Source organism: Octodon degus, unplaced genomic scaffold (genome assembly GCF_000260255.1).
Source record: "Octodon degus isolate 3935 unplaced genomic scaffold, OctDeg1.0 scaffold00153, whole genome shotgun sequence".
NCBI classification, from domain to species: domain Eukaryota; kingdom Metazoa; phylum Chordata; class Mammalia; order Rodentia; family Octodontidae; genus Octodon; species Octodon degus.
Window position 1 is genome coordinate 6303776 of NW_004524729.1, and position 12146 is coordinate 6315921.

General features: G+C 52.3%; 1 protein-coding gene across 8 annotated transcripts in view; it reads right to left on the reverse strand.

The window, feature by feature from the left end:
* Arsa (arylsulfatase A) overlaps positions 1-10190 on the reverse strand; it is a 30167-nt gene extending 19977 nt beyond the window's left edge. Inside the window, exons 1-9 of one of the 8 annotated variants that reach the window (XR_002818306.1) lie at positions 9841-10190; positions 9374-9624; positions 8964-9204; positions 8670-8888; positions 8426-8595; positions 8019-8143; positions 7814-7941; positions 7546-7648; positions 5289-7439 (exon numbers count right to left, since the gene is read on the reverse strand). Coding sequence is in view for 7 of the 8 variants with exons in the window: in XM_023702509.1 (XP_023558277.1) it covers positions 7120-7439; positions 7546-7648; positions 7814-7941; positions 8019-8143; positions 8426-8595; positions 8670-8888; positions 8964-9204; positions 9374-9591 (1524 nt within the window). In the remaining variant the exon portion in view is untranslated. Of the gene's footprint in view, positions 1-4163; positions 7440-7545; positions 7649-7813; positions 7942-8018; positions 8144-8425; positions 8596-8669; positions 8889-8963; positions 9205-9373; positions 9625-9840 lie in introns of those variants that run through there. The other 7 variants (XM_023702509.1, XM_023702508.1, XM_023702506.1 and 4 more) reach the window with 7 other exon arrangements.
* Positions 10191-12146: the final 1956 nt, after the last annotated feature.

Here is a 12146-nt window from a genome sequence, read left to right on the forward strand (position 1 = left end):
GGAGCAGCTGAAGCTGGAAATTGGTCATATGTGGGAGGGCAGGACAAGGCCAGATTCCCTAAAGCAGTCAAGCTATCTTAGTCATGAGAAAAGGATCCTGCCTGGTCAGTGTCAGCTAGTAGTTGCTAAGCAACCTTGTGTCACCTGGTACTAACTTTGCAAAGGTAGTTTACTGTTGTTCTTTGGGTCCTTTACCAGTCAGGCAAACAGACCTCCACCTGACCTGGCTCTTGTCTTCTTGTCTTTTTCTCATTCCTGCTGCAGTTTCTCCCCAAGGTACCCAAGAAACCAATGTCCTACAGACTTTTCTGTGCCTGGCTGCCCTGTGTCCTCTCTGGGGCCCAGCCTGTTCTTCCAGCATGTTCATATGGGCAGCCTAACCTGCTGCTCTTGGGGCAGTGTTGGTTGTCCTTGGTGCCCTTCTCAGCTGCCCCTACCACCACGGTCCCTTGGCAGCTCTTGAATCTCCTGGAGCCCAGCCCCCTGCAGGTTCTCCTCAGCCTGTATCCTGGGTTCTCTCACTGGCTGCATCCATCCTGTGAAGTTGACTGGGTCGGTAGATACCGTGCTGTGTATCAACCGCTACTCCAGCTGACTGCTAAGATTATGCCCTCAACTGGGCAAGGGGCTGGTGCTCACGTGTAAGTCCATTGCAGTGGCCCAAATGGTACCACAGTCATATTGACTTTTCCCCACATACTCTATTCTTCTTGTCTGTGTTTGACATTTCTTCTCAGTCATCTGACCTGCAGACCTGGGGCAACCTCAGACTTCTCCCTCCTCTCACTCTCACCTGTACACTGTCATCCTGAAGTCTGTCTTGCACCCTCTCCCCTATTCCTTTCTGAATCAAACCACCCAAAGTTTCCTCCTGGATCTTTGCACAACAAATAGCCTTCTTGAGGGTCCCTGCCTCCATCGGTTCCTGTGAACACTCCTGCACCTGTGCCCACCTCTCATGCTCTACACCCTGTCTGATCTCAGCCTGGCCCACCCCAGTCCCACACCTCTGCTTACTTGTGCCTGAGTTTCCTGTACTGCCCTTCCCTGAATGTTGGAAGTGCTGGTAGCCCAGAGATCTGCTCCTCTGTGTTGTGATCCTGGCCTAGGCAGGTTTCACAGTCCTGTGTGATGCTTTCAACCCCACTACTCTGGCTTTTGGAAATCTAGCCATATGATACCATCTTAAATACAAAGCTTTCTACACAAAGGTGTTGTTCATCATACTGTTGTTTACAATAATGAAAGTAGGCTGCAGTTCAGTGGTAGGCCACATACCTAGCAGGTTTACTCTCCAGCCCTGCCCCCAGACACACAAAGAAGTAAAAATAATGAAAGAAGCATTAAGAGTTGAAACAACTGGCCCTTCAGTTGGCATATGCAGTGTCTGATAGGTGCTCACTAGCTTTTGCTATCAAAGAGCAAGAACCCCTCAGATCATGCTAGCCATTCTAAACACAAGGGCAAAATGCCCTGATGTGCGATTACTCAGACACCAGCTCCTTTACCCTTTCACACCTCCCAGCTTCCTCACACTTTCAACCAAGTGCAGAAGGGCACCTACTGCCTTCCCAGAAGCCTCACCAGAAGTGGAATGAGTGGTAGGCCAGAGTGTCAGGAAAGGAGGGAAGCCAGGCAGGTGCTCACTCAAGGCAGATGCCCCCTAAATGTTTCACCTGCAGGGTGGGAAAGTAGTACAGGCCTATTTGAGGCCATCTGAGATTACCCTAAAAATAACAAATTGCTTGCCCTTAACAATAATCACTAAGTGCAAGATTTGTGTCTGTTCTGGAGCTCTGGGACTTAGATACTTTTGCTAAAGAGCAGGGACTATGAACTTGGGCCTACAGATGCCCGATGGGTCACTAAAAAAACAAAGTCTGACTTTGACTTTCTTATCTTAAGGCTTTGAGCTCTGCACATAGGCATATTAGCCATTTAGGGACTGATTGTCTAAAAGCTGCCAGTACAAGGTTGAGTAGCCCTAAATTTACATAACCTGTCTCATCCCCTTCAAAGGGGATGTGAATGGGCACCCAGAAGCCTATCCTCCTTGCCCTAAACCTATGTTCATCTTGGATTTCAGTAGAACCTCTGAAAAACTAGAACTTCCCCATGCAGACACAGTCATCTCATGAAGACTGACTGCTTCCTCAAGTCATAAAGAAGAGTCATCTTGCAAAACCAGAGCTGAGGTAACATTAGAGCTCACCAAACTGGGCATGGCAGTGCATGCCTGTAATCCCAGCATTCAGGAGGTTGAGGCAGGAGAATTTCTCTAAATTGGAGGCCAGCCCAAAATGTTTACCTTTGTTCATGGGCCATCCCTTTACCCCATTAGCTCCTCAAGCTGTGGTCCCTTCCCATTTTTCTCTTACTAACTGCCTAATAAATTTGCTCATGCCCTGCATTTATGCACCCTACAATGTCAGCTTGGTAACTTAACAAGATCCTACATCAAAAAGTACAAAGGCTGAAGATATAGCTCAGCAGTAGTATGGTGTTGGGTTCAGTACTGCACAAAAGAGGACCACAAGAGGGGGAAGGGAGGAGGAGGGATGGGGAGGAAGGATATGTGTTACTTTCTCATTGCTGAGACAAAAATACCCAACACCTAAAGTTAAAGGAAGAACAGTATACTTGGCTCACAGTCTGCAGAGGTTTCGGCAGATAATCAGCTGGCTCCAAGGCAGGGTGACATGGTGGACAGACACTGCAGAAAACAGTTCGTGAGGGTCAGAAGGCAGAAAAGGTAACAAGCAAGAGATGATTTTAGTTTTTTCTGTCCCTTCCATTTTATCCAGGCTACCCAGTGCAGGCAGCAGTCACACCTGTAATCTAGTGCCCTTGAGCCTTGAATTGCACATGAATCAATTCCATTGTCATACATTTTAGATCCAGCCACCTCTGAAAAAGCCCCACTATGACTGCATGAAGTTTTGAGGAGATATCTAGACACAAACTATACTAGGTGAAGAAAAAGAAGAGGGAAGGAGAAAAGAAGGGGAAAGAAGAAAGGCACAGAGAGCAAAATCCTCAACCAGAAAACTTGAAGATCCTCTGTACAATAACCAGGGAGTCAAGCATCCTCCATACAAGAGTGAGGCTGGGGCTGGGGAGATAGCTTAGTTGAGTAAGTACATGCCTGGCAAGCAGAAGGGCCTGAGTTCAATCCCCTAGCTACATACACACACACACACACACACACACACACACACACACACACACACACACTAAATAAATAAGTGAGATTGATCGGGAAGTAAATGGCACCCCCAAAGAGAGAACAGAATGTTAGGGACTGTAACTTTAGTGCTGAACAAAGTGCACAATGCCCCTGAGGAGCAGGTGTGGCCATAGGTTTTACTGGGTTTTGGGATGCTGGAGTGTCCTTCTAGAGGTGCTTTCTAGCTTCCTTCTGTGTTGACCAAAGAACTGGTCAAGGCAAGTACAAAAAGTAGCAAGGTTTTATATTTCTTAAAGGTTGGAAAAGAAACAGGCTTTGCAGTGAGTTTAAGCCAAGAAAAAAATAGGAAAAAAAAAAAAAAAAAGACACTCTATAGCATGTGACTACTATGAAAAAACAGTAGCAAACAGCTCAAGATTGCTGTCATTTTTGTGTCACCCACTCCTCGGGTTGACATCAGTCTAGGCCATTCTATGGAAGACCTGCTCCAATTCTCATGAGAGATTCATGTACAGGGCTTTGGGGGCTGTCCTGTGGAGTGTCCTGGGAATTTATGAGAACAGGTCATACCCACTTCCCAGCTGCCTTTTGCCATGTCCTCGCTTTGCCATGGTGGGGCATGTGCAGGTGTGTGGTGTATGTGGAAAGGGAGTCTGCGTGCAGCTCAGGGCTTCTCCCAGAAGCTGAGTCCCATCTTAGAGAACTGGGGTAGAAGCCAGCATTCAGCCCGGGTGAGCCGATCTGCTGAGCTCCTGCGCACCCAGCCACCCAGGCCTCAGAACCTGAAGTCTGTCTGAGCCGATGGTCCCTCACAGGGTAAGCAGAAACACCCTCTCACACAAACAGCTTTGCAGAAAGGAAAAGGCAATGCAGAGCCACAGGTACAGTGAGGCATGCCTATAATGCCAGCACTCTGGGAGGCTGAGGCAGAAAGACTGCAATTTAAGAGCTCAGCCTGAGCAACATACTGATTTACTGAGACCTTGTCTTACAAAAAAAAAAAAATAAAAAATAGGGCAGCCCCCACAGCTGCCTGACCACGGCTAGAGCTGATGTCATGATGACTGTTTTTCCTTCTGTGCAGGTTTAGAGCAGCTAGGCTGGGAGCTGCTGCCACTTGTTTACCCCAAATGAACTCTGTGAGACTCTGCCTCAAAATGTAATTTTATTATTATTATACTATTTAAGCCTAGGGATATAGCTCAGTGGAAAGGTCCTGGGTTCAATCCCTTGGACTGGGATAAAGAAAAACAGAAGAGCAGGTGTCAACCCTACACATTGACACACTCCTTTCTTACCCTTTTGGTCACTTGTGGGAAGGGTGAGTGGAAGAAGGGGGGCTGAGGAAAGGGTAGGGAGACGTCTGCAAGAGATGCTGCCCCTCCTCTGCCAGTCACCCGAGTCCCAGAGCCTCCCTTTCTTCCCAAAGAGGACACCACACTGTTAACTGTCTATTCTAAGTGCTTCTCCAGAAGGGCTCCTTGAGGAAACTGCTCCCTGGGAATGACAGTCAACAACCAGGTAAATGGATTACTGATGCTCATAAGGAGGACTTTGTTTGTATGCTTAATCAACAGAGGACAGTGGAGTTGTGGACAGCATTCAGGTCTATAATAACAGTGTCTATAAGCCTGAATGTGTATGTGTGTGAATGCCTGTAACATGTCCCAGTGCATCGTACCTAAGTCTTCTACCATCTATCAAACTCTGTCCTATTAGAGTGCATTGGGATAAAACAGCTACGATGATGAGAAACAAGCATTTTTGCATGCAAATAACTCATAGCAAAACTGAAGGAGGAACAGGAGGGTGGAAGGATCTGCCTCCTCCTGCAGCCACAGGTGCCAAAAGTGGGTTTGAGGACCCTGTCAGATACTGATAGGGAAACATGCCCAACAGGGCCAACTGTCCACCTGTCCCCTCCATGACTATGCTTTGGTATAACATGGCACACTTTCTTTGAAGCACTTGTCACAGATTTTTATTGATGAATACACAATGATGCCATTATGAAAATCTTATGTAGCCTAGTCACTGTATTCATATGTGTCCCATGTCACCAGCCTGTAATATAGAGAACATCTGATTCCCTCCCTGTAACATGTATGATGCCTAGTTCAGCTGATCTCTTCTGCTAGGCTGGAAGCACTGTGGACGGGAAGGGGTCTCCTCAGATGCCACTTTGCCCTAGTACTGTATGGATGGTGAATGCATCTGGAGGTCAGCACTACAGTCACCACCCCAGTGAAGGGAGCTGGTACAGGGCTCTGCAGACGGTGTCTGAGCATTCGTAGTCGTTTAGTTTTGCTGGAGGAGCTGGTCTTTGGATGTGATATCTGGATCATGCGTTTGCTTCTGTTCCTCTCTAGGCTCATCAGAAACTGAGACAAACACCAAGGCATGTGGGCCTTCTCTGGGCCAGCATCACTGGCTCGTGGGGCCGTCTAAGACGCACCAGGACTTGGGTGTGGTCTGCCCTCAGCTAGAGTAGAAGTGACCTAGAATATGTGTGTGTCACACAGACACATGCACCTGCCACACAGCCAACTGAGGTCTCATTCCAGCAAGGCCACTTTTACCTGCAAGTCACAGACAGCATCCAGAGGCTTAGAAGGCAAAGTTTATTTCCTCACACTCAGTGTTCTGCAGCAGGCAGCTGGAGACCATTGGTTAGCAGCTTCACAATGTCCTGCAACGGCCAGTGACTCAGCCACAGCAAGGCCTTCACAGGGAGAACTGCCCCAACCTTTCACTCTAGGGACCAATCACGAGCTTGTGCCTAGCTCAGACTGCTCATAACCCGCCTGAATCAGGGAGAGGCTGTATGTTAGAGGTGAAAGTGCCTCTACCCACCTCTGAAAAATCTGGGGGTGCATTAGTAAGGAAGACAACAGTTCACCATGTGGACATATCAGCACAGCAGATGACACTATACCCACGTGGCCAGCACTGAGGGTCACCAGGCACGTGACAGGTCATCTGGGTATACGCTGACATCTGCGTACTAAGCTGTGCAATTGCAGACCAGTGGTCAGAAGAACCCTCTGCAGAGGAAACCAATGATAGAGGCAGAATATGGGGGTGGGGGAGGCAGTCAGCCTGCCATGCCTGCAAGGCAGTAGGGTGCCACGGCTCTGAGAGTACGCAGGCCACCGAAAGCAGTGTTATTCTGAGCATGATGGAAACCAACCAGACAGATGTCCTTAAGACATCATTTTGTCTGCTGGGCAGAAAATGGCTAGTTTTGGATCAAAGGTGAAACCAGGAGACAGGAAGTATGTACACAGACAAAATGAAGAGCCTGAGAGTGCAGACCCTGAGAGGCCGACTCAGGGCTGCTGATATGCCTTTCTAGGAGACAGCAGGGATCTCCTTGCCCCATTGCCCCACCTGGAATGGGTGACTCATTACCTGGTCCAGACAGGCTTCACCTGCATAGCCAGTTCCTGAGCCTCAGAGAATGTGTCTTCAATGCTTTTTCCAAGAAAACCTGCCTGACCTAGGCGCTGTGTATCATCACTGGTTTCTGGCGACTATGATAACTGGCCCTTGCCCCACCCTCACTTCTAAACTTACTGCTTCTGTGTGAATCCGTCCAGATGCCAGGCTGACATGTGCGCAGACTGACATGGATCACCAGGGTGGGCCAGCCACGAGGCAGGATCACTGAGCTCAAACCCTAGCACAATTTCCTCTTGGCTGGATGACTTTTGCCCTGAATTCCATGGTTGGCTTAGTTTCTTCACTTGTTAACAGAGGGGTGCAGCACTGACCTCACAGTTCCAGCAAGGAGATGAATTATCATGCCTCCAAGTCTCACCTGGTGTAATTATATTGTCAGTACAAACTGCACACCTATACCCAACCTTCACAGTGCCCACTCGATCTGCTCAGGGCCAAGGGCCTTCAGGAATGCCCTGTGGACATGGCCCTCAGGGCTGAAAGTCTGGGCAGTGGCAGCAGGCTGGATAGGGAGTGCAGCTAGGCTTGCAGCAGATCTGCAGGGCAGGGTCATCCCCCTGGGCCACCTGGCTAGGGCCGAAGGTCATGGCTGCATCAAACTGCGCCTTCAGCAGCTGGAGGTGCTTCATTGCTCCCAGCACCTCTGGAGTGACCTCAGCCTTGCCCTCCAGAAGGTTGTAGTTCTCACCAGGGTCCTCAGACAGGTCATAGAGCAGTGGGGGCTCATGAGCAGTCAGAGGGTTGTCAGCATGGCATGCAGGGTCTGGGGTGGTATCACTGAGCGTAGAGCCTGGGGAGGGGTCAGATGTATGCCCAGGGCAAAAATAGGGGCCAGGGATTGGGGGCCATTGGGGAGTTAGCAAGGCTGGGTGGGACAGCCAGGGAGAGGGAATTACCCTGGGTGAAGAAGTGAGCCTTATACTTTCCACTCCGCACGGCAAAGACCCCATGGATCTCGTCTGGAAAGGTCGGGTAGAAGAAGAGAGACTCCCGAGGGCTCTGAGGGCAGAGTTAGGGTCATGGGGCGGGAGGGGCCTTGGCTGTCACCCTCTCTGGCCCTAGGTAACCCTGAATGTCATTTATCAAAGGAGATGTGAGACACTTCAGGTACTGCCACCCTTAACCCAGGAGGACAATCTGGACCGAGGGGGTCACTAGCCCTACCTTGCCTGAGCCCAGCAGCACAGGGCTGAGGTCCACACCATCCAAGGTGACATTGGGTAAGAGGGCACCACTCAGGGCGGCCAGAGTGGGAAGCAGATCCAGGGAGCTAGCCAGCTCATGGGTCACACCTGGGGCCAGAGGGTGGCTTGTTATGCTGCTTGCAGCAAGGCTGGAAGCAGGGCCAAGAGCCCTCAAGGAGACTGACCTGGTGTGATGTGGCCTGGCCAGAAGGCCACAGCAGGCTCTCGGATCCCACCTTCAAAAGTTGTCCCTTTCCCACATCTTAGGAGGCCAGAGCATCCACCACGGGACATCCGCATAGTCTCAGGTCTGGGACATACAAGAAAGTCATCGGCAACAAGGCTCAGGGCCTTTGATTCCCTTTTGGTCACCAATAGTGCCACATTTCTCAGTCACTTGCCCTGAAATGGTCAATACATGGCTGTCCCCTCCAGCTTATCAAAATCAGCACTTCTGTGTACTTGTGGCCCCATAACCCAAGATCTAGGGTCACTGCAGGAACAGACTCTTTGTAGACTCCCTTATTCTGTAACACCATGAGGGGCCTAGGCTGCATCTAAGCAATGAGTGTGCTATGCCTGACTGGCATACCCATTGTCAGCAGTGAAGATGACCAGCGTCTCTTCCAGTAGCCCCAGGTCCCTCACAGCCATCATCAAGGATCCCACAGCTGCATCCAGCTCCATCAGGGAGTCCCCAAATGGCCCTCGGCCTGAGCACCCCACAAAGCTCTGCCCACTGAACTGAGGGTAGTGGGTGTGCTGGAGGCAGAAATAGGAGTCAGCCTTGGTAAGCAGTCACAGGCAGTAGGGAGGGCTGAACTGTGGGTACTCACATGGGAGGCGTAGTACAGGAAGAATGGACGACCCTGGCGCTGGGCATCAGCCATGAGGTCTCGGGCAAAAGCCACATAGCGAGCCTCTAGTCCTGGCAGCCAGGGGGGCTGAGCCTCTATGGAGAGATTAGCCAACAGTGGGATGGGAACCAGGTCCTGGTCACAGGTGCCATAACAGGGGGTTGCTGGTGGGAAGCAGGTCAGGTTCTGGCAGGGGCCCTGAAGGGAAAGCTCCAGTGAGGGGTTTGAGCTGTGGGATGACCTGGGGGAACTGATCACCCCGGTGGCTCATACCTGGTTATGGGAGTACGGGATGCCCAGGAATCGATGGAATCCCTGATGGGGGGGCAAAAAGGCCCCCCTCGGCCCCACTCCAAGGTGCCACTTGCCAGCTATCCCAGTGAGGTAGCCACGGGCAGCTAGGACCTCAGCCAGGGTCACCTCCTCCAGAGGCAGCCCTCCCTTAGATTTGGGCCCCAGAACTCCAGGGTACATGCCCATCCGCACGGGAAGCCGGCCAGTCAGGAGGGCAGCCCTGTAGGGACAGGTCAGGAGTCCATGAATCCAATGGAGATGAGCATGGGCAAAAGGAGAAAGGGGAGGGAGAAACAGGGACTCCCCAAAACAGGCAACACCCTCCTCCCACACTGCAGTCCTGAGTAAAGCTGGGAGCAAGTGAATCCGGGTGAGGGGCCCTCGCTTACCGGGAGGGTGTGCACAGAGACACAGGCACATAGAAGTCTGTGAACCGCAGCCCCCCTGCAGCCAGCTGGTCCAGGTTGGGGGTGGTAGAACTGGGGTGTCCGTAGGAGCCCAGGTCCCCATAGCCCAGGTCATCAGCAAAGATCAGAACAATGTTCGGTGGATTGGTAGCGGCCAGGCCTGTAGCCCAGGCTAGACAGAGGGCCCAGAGAGTCTCCATGGAACAGAATAGTCAGGCCTGTTTCCAGAGAACCTTGGGAAGGAGGGGAAACTGGCTCCATCAGGCTCTTCCCTCTTCTGGTACCCAGAGCCCAGAGCCCAAATCCCTGACCCTGACCCCATTCTTCCGGAGAACCTGGACCCCGACCCTACACTTTCCTGAGATCGTAGACCCTGGCCCTCTCTTCCAAAACCCCTGGGTCCCAGAACTCATCTGAATGCGAGCCCACTTCCCGCATCGCCAGCGAACCTTAGGGCACTGAGGCCCGCTGCGTCACTTGCCAGAGATCTGAAAGGACGAGGGCCCCTGCAGGTTGCCGCTCGGGGTTCTGCCGGCGGTCGCCCTGGTATCTGGCTCAGTCTCGAGGTCTGGGCAGCCACAACACACTGACCTACTGCTGGGGTGCGGCAGGCCTAGGGCGGCTACCGGGAGACGCGGGTAGCACCCATCGGCTCTCTCGGTTCAGTGTGCTGCAAGCGCTTATCAGCTCGAGACTCCCTGGTGCCGGACCCGGCGAGTTTGCGATGGGCGGAGCCGGCCTCGGGGAAGGTGGAAGCGCAGCTTGCTTCGGACTAGAGAACCGGGGCGGGGCCGGACCGGGTAGGGCTGTTACGTCAGCGCTGTGCCTCTTCCTGCTCCGGTCTGCGTCGGCCCGCGGGGGAGGGGGGAAGGGGGAGAGGGGGGCGGGGCTCGCTGCAGCTGCGTTGTGGGTGTGGGTGTGGGTGATGGTGGGCTTGGCCGCGTGCGGGCGGTGGTAGTGCACCTCGCCGTTGGCGCTTCCAGTTCGGGGGTCCGGTGTGGGTCCCCCTTGGGCCCGAGCTCCCGTGGGAGGGGCAGTAGGAACCCCCCCCCTCAGGTGTTGAGAGACTGGGCGCCTTGAAGAGGCCTGGGTGCCGGGAGTGTTATGGCACCCGGTGCAGGAGCAGAAGGTGAGGAAAGCCTTGTGGCTTGCTATTATAGATGCTCCTTGGGCATCCCGTCCCCCCACTTCGGGCAGCTCTCCCTAGGGTGGCCGTTCTGCAGGCATCTCCTCTGGCCATGGGTTCTCCCACAAGCTGGGAGGCCCCTTTGAGGCCTGAGTTTGCAGCTGCAAGCAGAAACACAGAAAGAACGCGGAGGAATTGGAAGCAGATGTATTTACGGAAATGAGCACTGATGGGGATCATTCCCAAAATATCAGGTCATGATCTCTGGTGATCTAGGGCTTTTGTATGGTGCACAGCAGGAGGTGCAAAGGTGAGCAGAACAGCCTGGCAGCTCTTCTGATTAGTTAGCAGGGCGAGATCATTGGTTATAAGGGTAGCTTGATGATAACAGTTTATGATGCTTACTGCAATGGTACAGCCGGGCATTTTGTATGTTTAGTTAAACTCTGGTGGTTACAGAGGTCAAGAAAGTAATTGCAAAGCCATGAAGCAGTTACAGAGCTAGGCAGTTTCAAAAGAACAAAGTTTTAAAAAGAACAAATTCTTTTGTACAGTTTTTTCCTTTCAGCCTCAGAATGAGTGAGACTTAGTACCCAGGAGGGGAGGATTTTCCCTAGTCATTATGCCTGGTGCCAGGGGGAAAATGGGCAAGAGCCTGGGAGGGCCTTGCACAGGGTAGGGACCAGGACTCAACTGTCACTGAAGCCACCTCTCGGGAGCTGGCATTTTCCAGAATAAATGTGAAAGGTTGGAGTCAAGTGGCGGTGGGGGAAAAGGTTTGAAGGTCAAGGATGCTAGGCTGGGATGGGAAAGAGGCTGGGCCAAGGCTGTTGCTCACCTGAGGAGTGCTGAGGGTGGAGAGTGGGGCCGGCAGCCGCCTGTGGCCTTGCTGTCACGTTCCAGAGTGGTTCCTGGGCCAGGGTGTGGGTGCTGGGTCCTGCTAGGACCCAAAGCTCTATGGCCCAGAAATCTTTGAACCTGTAATTGGCTCTCTCACAGCTGGTTGGCGCTGTGAACTGGAGTTTAAAAGGAATCCATGAAAAGTATTTCCTTTTTCAACTGCAAACTGGGAACTACCCCACTACCTGCCCATTATTCTTGGGAGAGCCGTGTGTCTGTGAAAGTTATGCAAATGGTGGCACTTAAGAGTCCTGGAGGCAGCTCAGGTGTGTGCTCGCATGACAGCTGCCTCGGCCCATCCCTGACCTCAGGCCTGGACAGGAGGAGCCCAGTGTGCGTGTGCTGCCAGCTAGGTATGTTCAAAGCCTAGCTCTGCAGGCTGTCCTTTATTCTAGAGATGTGAGTTCTTTTTCTGCATTGACAGAGCCCCAGTTGGAGGCAGCCCGCTGGGGTTCAGGAAGTGGCTTTGGATGCCTGAAGGATTGCTAATTTGGGACAAACGCCCACAGTAGGAAGAGGGGCTTTGCAATGAGCACCAGGTCTCTTCTTTTTGGACCTTGGACAGGGATGGGAGCAGCTTCTGCATGGGAAGGCTGTAGTGGTTGAACTGCTTCATAGGGAACCTGTGCCTCGGAGAAGGAATTTTGCAGCAGCTCCTGGGGCCAGATGACTCCCTCCCACTTTCCTGGGCCTGCTGCACAATGCGGTTGTCAGTGTGTAGGTGCTGGG